Raw genomic sequence first — 12436 nt, 5'->3', positions numbered from 1 at the left:
ACCCCTTCCTTAAACCCTCCACGACTCCCCAGTGTCCACGTGGGCATCAACGGTGCACCCTTTGCTCTGAGCTCTGTAAGGGAGGGGGGCTCGTCTGCGTGCACGGGGCCTGCAACCCTGGCGGGCACACAACAGGAGCTCAGGAAGTAATTGTTCATGAATTAATGAATGAAGGTGGCAGCATAAGAAATGAGGGGAAGACTTCTGGTGGAAGTGGTATCTCGGGAAAACTTTTCCGGGCAGGTGGGGCGGAGGGGGCGGGGAAGGTGTGGCAGGCAGCGGGCGCCGCCCGGGCAGAGGTTTGGCAGTTCAGAGGGCTGGGTCTGGTCAGAATGTGGCTGCGGTGGGTCCTGGGCGGGAAGGAAGCTGGAGAGGTTGGGTGGGAACCATTTGGGGACTTGGGGTTCCTGGAGACTCGGGTGCTCATCAGGACCTTCACCCCCCAGATGAGCGGGAGGCCGTGCAGAAGAAAACCTTCACCAAGTGGGTGAACTCGCACCTCGCCCGCGTGGGCTGCCACATCGCCGACCTCTATGCGGACCTCCGCGACGGCTTCGTGCTCACGCGGCTCCTGGAAGTGCTGTCGGGGGAGCAGCTGGTGAGGGGCCCTGGGGGCTCGAGCTGGTGGGTGGGCATCCCTGGAAGGGCTGGGGCCTGGCTAATGTAACGGGCTGAGCTGCCTAGTGGGACGGGAGGCTCAGAGACCCCTTTTCGCCAGTGCAGAGGGCCAGGGGTGGAGCTCAGCCACGGCGATGCTGGGGGCGTGGCTTAGGACGGAGGCGTGGCTCTGTCCGGGACGCGGCTTTGAGTATGGGTGGTGCTCCGTTGCAAGGGTGGAGCAATTGGAAAGGGGAGGAGCTTCGTTAGAAGGTACAGGCCCTTGGTTGTGCGAGAGCGAGGGCACTGCTATTAGTCAGGAGCAGGGCTCTGTTGCGGAGGATATAGACAAGGGTGGTGCGAGGGAGTCTAGTCTGGGGGGCGGTCCTCATTACAGGGTAATAGGTCCAGGGATCTTGGGGGGCGCTACAGAGTGCAGAGGAAACTTATTTCGTGTGGGGATGGCTTGTTTGGGGGGTTGTGTTGTGTTTCTGGGCTTGGGTGGAAATCCATTGCAAAGGATGGACTCTGATGGGGCTTTAGAGATTCACCAATGGAGTTTGGGCCCTGAGCTCAGGGAGGGTGGAGGGGCGTGGCCACAGAATAGGAACAAACGCCATGGGACGGAAGAACCGTGGGAACTAGGGAAGAGTCCTGGAATAGGGCGGGGCTTGTCTGAGAGGGGCGTGGCTCTAAACCTGAGAGCTGGTGAGGGGTGTGGCTGTGGGATTCGTGGGGCGGAGATCCAGCGGAAGGAATGGAATGTGGCTACAGGCAGAGGGCCGAGCTTCAAGGTAAAGGGCCTGGTCCTCAGCGCAGTGGAAAGGGCAGGGCCAGGAGCTTGAGTAAACCTTGGAAGGACTCCACTCTTGAAGGGGTCTGGCTATCGGAAGGGGCAGGGCCTCTTTTCAAGAGGTGGGTCCTGGGTCTTGGACTAGTCTGCAGGGGCGTGGCTGTAGGAGCAGCAGCATTTCATGATAAGTTTTGGTTATAGGGCAGCAATGGCGTGTCCTTAGAAAGGGAAGGACCTGTGACTCGAAATCGGGCAGAGTGTGGCTGTGGGAGGGCGTGGCTGCTTTGCAATCCGAGAAACCAGGAGAATGGAGGGTCCCGAGCTTTGGATAGCCTAGGGGTGACTCCGTGAGGGGCATGGTTTCCTTGGAACCGGCAGCGTCTGGTACTGGCCTGCTCGGGAGGGATGGGACTTGCCTGGAAGGGGTGGGGGCCCGGGGCCAGGACCCTCGGGGGGCGTGGTTATGGAAGGGGCGGGGCCTGGGGGAGCCGTGCTCTTGCCCTAGCCGAGGCCCACGCGTGGCCGCATGCGGATCCACTCGCTGGAGAACGTGGACAAGGCGCTGCAGTTCCTGAAGGAGCAGCGTGTGCACCTGGAGAACGTGGGCTCGCACGACATCGTGGACGGGAACCACCGGCTGACTCTGGGGCTGGTCTGGACCATCATCCTGCGCTTCCAGGTGATCCCCAGTGAGCCCTCCGAGGGCGTTCCCCGCCCGGTCGCCTACTCATTCATTCATTCCAAAAATATTCGTTGCATATCTAATATGCTCCAGGAACGTGTTCCAGGTACTGGGGTTGAAAATAATAAACATAATAGTAATTACCAGCACCATCACTCTGATCATTTATATATTGTTAACTCTGTTCCAGGTACCACTCTAATCACCTAACATTTAATTCACCCAATAACCCCACAAATTAGTAATTATTATTATTCCATTTTTACACATGAGGAAACAGACCCAGAGATGTTAAGAAGCATGCCCAACGTCACACAGCTCGTTGGTAGAGCTGGAATTCAAACCTGGGCAATCTTGCTCCAGTATAGAAATAAAACGGTTGAGTGGGGGAGACAGATAATAAACAGAGACATAAACAAGACTAGTATGGGAAAAGAACCAGCTGTAGGCAGAGAAGAAGAAAAAAAGAGATATGCAGAAAAGAATAGATTATGATAAAGGAGTAAAAGAGATATAAAATATCAGGTTGTTGGTTTGAAATTTTAGACATGGTGGTCAGAGAAGGTGACATTTAAGCTGACAACTGAATGACACATGAAGATAAAGGGAGAAAGCGTATCAGGCAGAAGGCATAGCAGGCGCAAAGGTCCTGAGGTGGGCATGAGCTTTGCATGTTGGAAGTATAGAAGGAAGCCAGCATTGCTGGAGAAGAAGAGTCAAGGGGGAGGCAGGGAGGTGAGCTCCTAGGTGTTGGCAGGACCTAGATGAGGCAGTTGCCTTCAAGGCAGTCTGGATTTTATTCTGATCGAATGGAAAGAGTTGGAATTTTATCAGGGGGAGGGGCACAGTCAGGTTTACAAAGATCCCCCTGGATGGGGGGGGGGTTGGAATCTCAGGGAGGAGTTGGTGCCAAGGAAGACCAGGTTCGTGAGAGACATGGAGGCCAGTTTGGGACACGGTGGTTGTGAGGCCTTAAGGACACCTCTGGAGACATCTAAAAGTCCACTGGCTCCTAGGGAGAGAGCAGGAAAGGCGCAGGGCCTGCAGCCAGGCATGGGTGTACTGTCAGTACTGAAGGGAGGAGAGCCAGTGGGGAGATCACCGCTGGAAACCTGCTCTAGGGGGCTGGCACCTCCTTTGAAACTGGCTCCTTCCCTTGGAGCCCAAGTGCCAAATCCAGCTCTTGAGTCCAAGACCCAATCTTGAACACCCAACCTGAGCCTCTAGAACCCGTTTTGGATTCTGGGCCATTCAAACCTTTATTGAGCACCTTCTAAGTGACTCAGCAGTGAACAGAAGAGATAAATACCCCTGCTGTTCTGAAGCAATTACCTGTTGGTGGGAGAAACAGTAAACCAGATGAACAAATGAGATGTATAGATGGTGAAAAATGTGAAGGTGATGAGAGAGCAGGGAAGGGGGGTATGAAATGTGGAGTGCGTTTTGAGATTTAAACTTAGGTGGTTGGTGAGGGCTCCACGAAGAAAGTGACATCTGAGTGAAGACCTGAAAGCAGGTGGGGCAGGCGGCTCTCTGGAGGATGGCTGTTCCAGGAAGAGGCAACAGCCAGTGCAAAGGCCCTGAGGTGAGAGAATGCTTATGGATTTAGTGAGTAGGCCAGCAGGTCTCTGGAGCCAGGTGAGTAGTTGAAGATGAGGTCAGAGAGGTGATGAGGGGAAATCATATGGACTTTGGCTTTTGCCCTGGGGAGGACAGAGCCACAGGAGGGTTTTGAGCAGCAGAGAGCAGAGGAAGCTCATGGTCTGACTTGTGTATTCACAGGGTCTCTCCCTCTGCTTTGAGGGAACAGGTGTGGGGCAGGATCAGGGAGGTCTAGGAGGAAGGCACAGCGCTAGCCCAGGTGCCAAGTTTGGAGACTCCCTGGAGACTGAGACCCAAATCCACAACTGCCTTCCCCAACTGGGGGTGTCCCACAGAATCCATCCTCATACTCCTGGATCCCAATCCCGGCCTGAAGCCATCCCCATACCTCCTCTGTCACCCGCCACTCACCCTGGAGGCTTCGAGCCCTCCAGCCCAGCAGCTGTTCCTTGTATCCTCACAGATTCAAGTCATCAAAATTGAGACAGAGGACAACAGAGAGACACGCTCGGCCAAGGACGCGCTACTTCTATGGTGCCAGATGAAAACGGCCGGGTAAGCCCCCGAGCCTGGGCCTCCGGGGTTCCAGGACAAGAGTCCAAGGGACAGGCCCTGCCCTTGGTGCCCTGAAGGTAACAAACTGGTAAATAAAATAAGTCCACTCCTCCGGCCTTGACAAATAAACCATAACAGCCTGGAAGGCCAGGTTCAAATGCAGACTTCTTGGATTCCTCAGAGTCCAGTGCTGCAAGGGGGTGGGCTGTCCCCTGCCCATGCCCTTCCCTCCGCCTTGTCTCATCCCGCATCTCCACAGGCCTCCTGTGCACCTGTGCACCCTCCCCGCCACCCTCAGCCCCTGTGTCTGAGCTCTGGCCACCCCCACCGGCCACAATCAGCCACCCAGGGAGTGGGTTCCAGCTGCCGGCGAGGGGATTTCAGGGTCCGGGACCCTTCAGTATGGTTGAGAAGTGGGGCTCAGGCTCTGGTGGACATGTCCCTTTGGACCGCTGAGGAGGGGAGCCCCTGGAAGGAAGGGGAGCGGGATGACGACGTGGGGTCGTGGGCTCTCTCTGACTCTCACCCTTCTCAGACTATCCCTCTGTCTTGCAATTCCATCTGCTTCTCTGGCTGGCTGTCGTTACCTCTCTGCATGCTTTTCCTTGTTCTGTCTCTGCCTCTGTCTGTCTCTCCTCCCCCCTCCCTCTCCCTCCCCTCTTCTCTCTCTCTCTCTCTCTCTCTCTCTCTCTCTCTCTCTCTCTCTCTCTCTCTGTGTTCCTCATCTCTACCCATCTCTCTTTATTTCTTACTGTCTCTCTTCCTTATTTCCTCTCCCTCCTCCCTCTCTTTTTCTCTCCTCTCTTGTCTCTATCTCTTTGGCTCTCCCTATCTCTCCCCACCTTCCTGCCTCCCTCCCTCTGTTGCTCCCTCTCTCCTTTGCCTCTGTTTACCCCCCTCCATGCTGCTGCCCGCAGTTACCCCGAGGTCAACATCCAAAACTTCACCACCAGCTGGCGGGACGGCTTGGCCTTCAATGCCCTCATCCACCGGCACAGGTAGCGCCTCGCGTGGGGAGGCCCAGCCCTGGCCTGCACGCCCCCCCATCCCACCCCCATGTATACACCTATATACGTGCATATATAGACACACCCATGCACACAAGAATCCAACCCTTCACCCCGATACACACACACTTATTTCTCTTCATACACACACCTGCCCTCACATTTACACACTTGTACACTGATACTCAGATACTGCACCTGCCCGGATCCTCGTCCAGGCCACATACCCTGTGCACATCACACGCACCCTTACGCAGATGCATGCGCACAGCCAGCACCTGCTGCTCAGCAGCACCAGGGCGGGAGGCTCCCCCACCACGGACTGTCCACTCTGGTGTGTCAGAAAGTCCTTCTGCTTGGCGAGCTCCAGAGAACGCCTCCCTGGTTCTCTGCACACTCACCTCTGCACACTTCCAGGCCTGGGCTCAGAGGGCTGGTGGGTGGCCCCAAGACAAATTACACTTGCGTCATGATTGTGGGAAACTGAGGCCCAGAGGATGAGAGGACTTGCTCCAGAACAGCCAAAGCCAGAACCCAGCTTTTTCTGCTCTGGATATATTTTCACTCGTACTTCTTACTTGTCACACATACATACACTCCTACACAAACAGGGAGACCCTGTTCCATCTATATACACCAACACCCACACACTGTAACTGGGGTCATGCCCACAATAGATAACTTTTGCCAAGTGCTTTCTATTCTAAGTGCTTTTCAGGAGCTTTTTTTTTTTTTTTTAAAGATATTTTTATTGAGATTTCCTCATGCACCATACTGTCCATCCAAAGTATATAATCAGTCGCTCACAATATCATCACATGGTTGTGTTTTCATCACCATGATCATTTTCAGAACATTTGTATCACCATGATCATTTTCAGAACATTTGTATCACTCCGGAAAAAGGAATGAAAAAAACGAAAAAATCCATACATCCCATACCCCATACCCCTCCCTCTCATTGACCACTAGTATTGCAACCTGCCCAATTTTTATACCTCTTGTCCCCACCCCCATTGTTTTTAAATTTATTTTTGTGCTTATTTTTTTGCTCATTTATCCGTGATCTGGATAAAGGGAATGTCAGCCACTTTTTCACTTTTGTGAAAACAAGGTTTTCTCAATCACATGGCCACATTGTAAAAGCTGTAGAGTTATACAATTTCTTCAAGAATCAAGGCTACAGTTTCAGGTACTTCCTTCCAGCCACTCCACTACACCATAACTATAAAGGGATATCTGTATAATGCATAAGAATAACCTCCAAGATACCCTCTCGACTCTATATGAAACCTCTCAGTGACTGAAACTTGACTTTGCCTCATTTCTCTCTTCCCCCTTTTGGTTAAGAAGACCTTCTCAGTCCCATAATGTCAGATCCTGGCTCATCCCCAGGAGTCTTGTCCCACATTTCCAGGGAGATTTACACTGCTGGGAGTCATGTCCCACGGAGGGTGGAGGGCAGTGAGCTTAAAGAGAGAGGCCACATCTGAGCAACAATAGAGGGTCTCTGGGGGCGACTCTTAAGCATAATTATAAGTAGGGCTAATTTCTCTTTTGCAGGAATAAATTTCATAGGGGCAAATCCCAAGACTGTGTGCTCAGGAGCTCATTTAATCCTCAGAATGATCTTATTAGCCGAATGCTGTTATCTCATTTTCAGATGAGGAAACTGAGGCACAGAGCAGTGAAGTAGCTCACTCAGAGTGACCTAGCCAGGAAGTGATTGAGCTGGGGCTTCTAGCCACTATGGCATATTGTATATAACACACCCAGGTAGACACGTGTGTTTCATGGAGTTACGTGTGCACGCACCCTCCCCCAGCACACGTCAGGATCTGAACACGTGAGACATATGCACACTCCCATTGTCAGAGGGCTTCATGGAGCTGAACTTACAGTGAGCTCATCTCTTCAGTGCACCTGCTGCTGACCTGCCTATGCACCTGTGCCCACTTACGTGTGCTCAGAGACAGCTGCACATGCGCTCGCATTCCTAAGAGTCCAGGGAGATATGCCCAGAGTCCATCACACTGACATTCACAGATACGTGTGGCACTGACATGCACCAGCACACACAGCTTTCCCCCTGACTGGGTTTGTGCCTCCACCTGCCCCTTCCCTTGGGTGGCGCTTTTTGCCTGCTTGCCCCTCTGCTCTGAAGCCTGTCTAGTGCCTGCCTGCTCTGTGCTCCTGCTCAGGCCGGACCTCGTGGACTTCAGCAAACTCACCAAGTCCAATGCCAACTACAACCTGCAGAGAGCCTTCCGTACAGCTGAGCAGCACCTGGGGCTGGCGCGGCTGCTGGATCCTGAAGGTGAGCCTTGCATGGCCCCAGCCCAGACTTCGTTTTGGGGGACTCCCGATCCCGATGCCACTTCAAACTCAACTCCATCCTAACCCCAACCCCATCACAAATCCCAAGGCCGTCCCAAATCCCAACTCTCCTCCAACCCAAACCCTTCTCTTTCCTCACCCCCAATCTCTCCCCTTCCCAAATCCCAATTCCTTTCCTATCCCCAACCCAACCCTACTCCCAACCCCCTTTCTCTCCCCAACCCCAAGCGCCAAACCATCTCCAGCCTCAACCCAACACTACCCTCAATGCCATCCCCAGCACTAACACCATCCCTGTCTGCAGCCCCATCCCAATACATCTTCAGCTCTAACTCTGTTCTTACCCCCATTCCCAATCGCATTTCGAACCCCATTCCTATCCCCAGTCCACCCCGAGGACCATCCCCTCTACAACTCTATCCTCACCCCCAACCCCTTTCCCATTTGCAGTCTACCCCCAATCCCATCCTCGACTTCATCTTTACCCCCAATTCCTGGTCATCCCTAGATCAATCCCCCATCTCTGGAATAACAGCTGCTCCCTTTTTATCTGAATATCTACTATGTACCGAGGGCTGGAAACTTTACCAAAACTGTTCCCTTGTATTCTCTCAAGGACTCAGTTGGCTAGGATGGTTTTAAACTGGTAGAAACAGAGGCTCAGAGAGGTGAAGTCACTTGCTTAGCATCATCAGGGCTTTATGGTCCCAATATTCATGATCTGAATCATCCTTGTATCCTGCCTCTTCTAGCTGTATTCTGTGCTCTGTGCCTGGCACACAGTGGGTGCTTAAGGGATGCCCATTTCATGAAATAGTGAAGAATAAGCAGCAAGTACAATGTTGTGCATTCAATAGGCAAATTAAAATGGTCATGTGAATTTGTTGAGTGCCTCCTCTGTGCCAGGCTATTCTTTCTAATACTCAGTGTCCCTAGAAGGCAGGTACCATGTTTATTCTTATAGTAACAAGGGGAAACATAGGCTCAGAGAAGCGAGGGCCATTTCCTGAGGGCACAGAATAAGTATTTGATCTGGGATTCAAGCACCTGTTGCCTTCCAAGCCTGTGTCTTTAACCTCAAACGTCAGACCCCATTTATATGCTCAGTAAATATTTATTGGGCTCCCACTATGTCTGGGCATGGTAGGAACTGTGGTTCAAAAAATATATATAAGCATAGTCCTTGTGCTCATGGAGCGCAAACTCTAGAAAACCATAATCACAAAAGTGAATATTTAATGACAAACTGTGTTAGGCCCTGGGAAGGAAATGATAAGATGCTGTGAGGGAGGATAGCATGCGACCAGTTCTAGACATGGTAAACAGGGAGACTTGCCTGAAGAAATTTAAGTGCAGCCCTGAAGGGTGAGCATAGCTTAGGCAAAGAAAAGAGGGAAAAGCATTCCAGACTGTGAGAACAGCCTGTGCAAAGGTTTGGAGGTGGGTGGTAAAATGGCTTGTTCAAGAAATGATTATAGATAATTTCTTTATGTGATATATATATGTGTTGGGGACTATTTAACTACATGAGGTAGATCCCCATTTGGCAGATACAAAACCTCAAGAACAGAGAGGTTAATTATTTTGCCCAAGGTCACACAGCTAGTAAGTATGGGCTCTCCCCACCCTAACCCGATGCTTCAGTGCCTCTGTCCAGAATGCAGGCTGTCACCCTCCCTCACTCTTCTCCCCCTGCCCCCAGATGTGAACATGGAGGCTCCAGATGAGAAGTCCATCATCACTTATGTGGTCTCTTTCTACCACTATTTCTCTAAGATGAAGGCTCTGGCAGTGGAGGGGAAGCGAATTGGGAAGGTATGAGGAGCCAAGGAACGGAGTGGGTGGGGGTCTGGGACCAGCTGGGGACATATGTGGGATGTGGCCAACCTGCTCCTCCGTTTCCTTTGCCGGCTCAGGTCCTGGACCAGGTTTTGGAGGTGGGAAAGATCATTGAGCGCTATGAGGAGCTGGCGGCAGAGCTGCTGGCCTGGATCCACCGCACTGTGGGCCTCATCAGCAACCAGAAGTTTGCCAACTCGCTGAGCGGGGTGCAGCAGCAGCTTCAGGCTTTTACGGCCTATTGCACGCTGGAGAAGCCTGTCAAGTGAGGCCCAGCTCAGGAGCGAGGGTGGCAGGTGGAGGTCTGGAGGCCAGGCTCCTGAGTTCCTGCCCCTTCAGGTTTCAGGAGAAGGGGAATCTGGAGGTGCTGCTCTTCAGCATCCAGAGCAAACTGCGGGCCTGCAACCGCCGCCTCTTCGTGCCGCGGGAGGGCTGTGGGATCTGGGATATTGACAAGGTGAGGCTGGGGATGGGGGGGGGGGGCGCGAGGCAGGGTTGCTCTGTGGAGTTGTGTAGGTTGTGCACTGCTCAAGAAAGCCACTTGCGTTGTAGGCATCGTGGATTTGGAATATTCCTTTGGACAGTTTCCCAGCAGTAAAAGTGTTCTGAGGTAGCGGCAATCTTTCCCAATTTGGACAGAAGTGCCATAAAGACTAGGAGTTGCCTCAGATCGGGGAGCCAGGGCCTTATACTGTGGGGCATTGCGGGAGCTGACTGCCTTCTCCTCTCTCCTCCAGGCGTGGGGCCAGCTGGAGAAGGCAGAGCATGAGCGGGAGGCTGCTCTGCGGGCTGAGCTGATCCGTCAGGAGAAGCTGGAGCTCCTGGCCCAGAGGTTTGACCACAAGGTGGCCATGAGGGAGAGCTGGCTGAATGAGAACCAGCGGTTGGTCTCCCAGGTACAGGGGGTAGGGCTTGGCTCCGGTGGGGGGAAAGGGAGGGAGGGAGGGGCTGACGGCCCTGGGACAAGGGAGGGGAGACGTGATCTCCTAAGTAACAAGGAAGGGTTGGATTAGTCTCCTAGGTGACAAATGGGGGTGGGAGGGGAGAATCAGCCTTTTAGGTGATTGGTGGGTGAGGGGAGTGGGCCTGGCCTAGGGTAATCAGAGGGGGTATAATTAGTCTCTTCAGAAATAAGGGGAGTTTAAACTAGACGCTTAAGTGACAAAGGAGTTGGTATCTGGTATCCATGGTAACTCAGGAGGATAGAATTTGTCTCCTAAGTAACAGGAGAGAGGAACCCTGATGCCTACTCTCTAAGGCAATGGAAGGACAGGCGACAATTTTAGGGTTGGAGATGTTGTAATGGGAGGATGGGGCTGGTCTCCAGGGTAACAAGGGAGGATGAGGCTTGTTTCCAGGGTAACAGGAGAGGGTGGGGGTGTTTCCAGGGTCACACAGAGTCAGGTAACAACGGGTGGCCGAAGCAGCACGGGTGAGTGTATGTGGCCTGAACTGCCCCAGGACAACTTTGGGTATGAGCTGCCAGCAGTGGAGGCAGCCATGAAGAAGCACGAAGCTATTGAGGCCGACATTGCAGCCTATGAGGAGCGGGTGCAGGGTGTGGCAGAGCTGGCCCAGGCTCTGGCCGCTGAAGGCTACTATGATGCCCGGCGGGTGGCAGCCCAGCGCGACAGCGTCCTGCGCCAGTGGGCCCTGCTGACCGGGCTGGTGGGTGCACGGCGGACGCGGCTCGAGCAGAACCTGGCCCTGCAGAAGATCTTCCAGGAGATGGTGTACATGGTGGACTGGATGGAGGAGATGCAGGTGTGGGGGCCAGGTCAGGGCCCAGGAGGGGCTGGTGTGCGGGGAGGTGTGCATCCTGAGAGAGATGCTGCGGGAGAGATGAAAGGGAGAGAGAGAGGGGCAGAAAGTGCCCCCACGGGTAGTGGGGGCAGGGGGCTACGTGACCAGTGCCAGAGGTCTGCTCAACGCTGTGGTCCTGCCCCCCTTGCAGGCTCAGCTGCTGTCCCGGGAATGTGGGCAGCACCTGGTGGAGGCGGAAGACCTGTTGCAGAAGCATGGTCTGCTGGAGGGGGATATCACAGCCCAGAGCGAGAGGGTGGAGGCACTCAATGCCGCAGCCCTGAGATTCTCCCAGCTGCAGGGTAAGTCTGGGGTTGGGGATTGGGGGAGGGTGGAGATTTCCAAAGCCGTGCTAATAGAGGCGGAATGACTCCTGAGGAACAGAAGGAAGGAATGAGCTCCCTGTCCACGGAAGCATCCAAGCAGAGAGTAGGATCACACTCCTTTAGGGATATTATGGGAGTGGGGGTGGATCAGCACACAGAGTGGGAAGTTGAACCACACAATTTCGGCCTGCTTTGAGATTCTCTAGCAATAGTTCAACATGTATTAAACATTTGCTCTGTGCTAAGCCTGATTGCAGTGAATACATTAAAAAAAAGAAATCAAAACTATGTGAGGTAATGTATGGTCAGGGCAAGTGATAAGAAACTTGGTTCACACTGGCATAAGAGGTAAAGGGAATGTATTGGCTTCTGTAACTAAAAGGTCCAGGAAGGAATGGGCATGGCTGGAGCCAGGGCTGGTTTAGGGATGCTATTAGGGTTCCATCTCTCTCTCTCTCTCCAGTCTCTGGGTTGGTGTCACCATTGGACAGTCCCTCCCCTTGCGGTGTAAACTTGGGACCACTGAGCCTCACATGCACATCCCAGCAGCTTAGCAGACCCTGAAGGAGCAAGGCCCCTTTCTCTCAACAGTCCTGACAAAAGGTCCAAGGAAAGCTTTCATCAGCCACTGCAGTTTGCATCCCTATTGCATCTCCTGGGGTACGCAGCGTCAATGTGACATGCTCACCCCAGGGCCAGGAGAGGGGTCAGCCTCCTCTAGTGACATGGAATGAGAAAGAGGGAGGTTCTCCAAAGAAAAGTGGGGTGCCATTATTGGAAGCAGGAGACTCGGATGCTGATAGACAAAGTAAGGCCTGGCTGTAATAGGGCTTCTTGTTTCCTGATGTCAAAGCTCTCCAGCCAGAGAATACCAGGAATCCCCCAGTAGTCTGAC

At 53.3% G+C, this 12436-nt stretch overlaps 1 protein-coding gene across 1 annotated transcript in view; it reads left to right on the top strand.

Moving 5' to 3' along the window:
* Positions 1 to 12436, top strand: part of SPTBN4 (spectrin beta, non-erythrocytic 4) — a 71914-nt gene that overhangs the window by 14189 nt on the left and 45289 nt on the right. The window contains exons 4-14 of the mRNA XM_077131814.1: positions 447 to 598; positions 1896 to 2069; positions 4138 to 4229; positions 5147 to 5227; positions 7438 to 7553; positions 9276 to 9388; positions 9490 to 9677; positions 9752 to 9869; positions 10150 to 10308; positions 10874 to 11176; positions 11367 to 11517. Of these exons, the coding sequence (XP_076987929.1) occupies positions 447 to 598; positions 1896 to 2069; positions 4138 to 4229; positions 5147 to 5227; positions 7438 to 7553; positions 9276 to 9388; positions 9490 to 9677; positions 9752 to 9869; positions 10150 to 10308; positions 10874 to 11176; positions 11367 to 11517 (1647 nt within the window). The remainder of the gene's footprint in view (positions 1 to 446; positions 599 to 1895; positions 2070 to 4137; positions 4230 to 5146; positions 5228 to 7437; positions 7554 to 9275; positions 9389 to 9489; positions 9678 to 9751; positions 9870 to 10149; positions 10309 to 10873; positions 11177 to 11366; positions 11518 to 12436) is intronic.

Source organism: Tamandua tetradactyla, chromosome 16, assembly GCF_023851605.1.
Source record: "Tamandua tetradactyla isolate mTamTet1 chromosome 16, mTamTet1.pri, whole genome shotgun sequence".
NCBI classification, from domain to species: Eukaryota; Metazoa; Chordata; class Mammalia; order Pilosa; family Myrmecophagidae; genus Tamandua; species Tamandua tetradactyla.
Note: the sequence above shows the minus strand (reverse complement) of the source record. Positions and strands in the feature narration are given on the sequence as shown.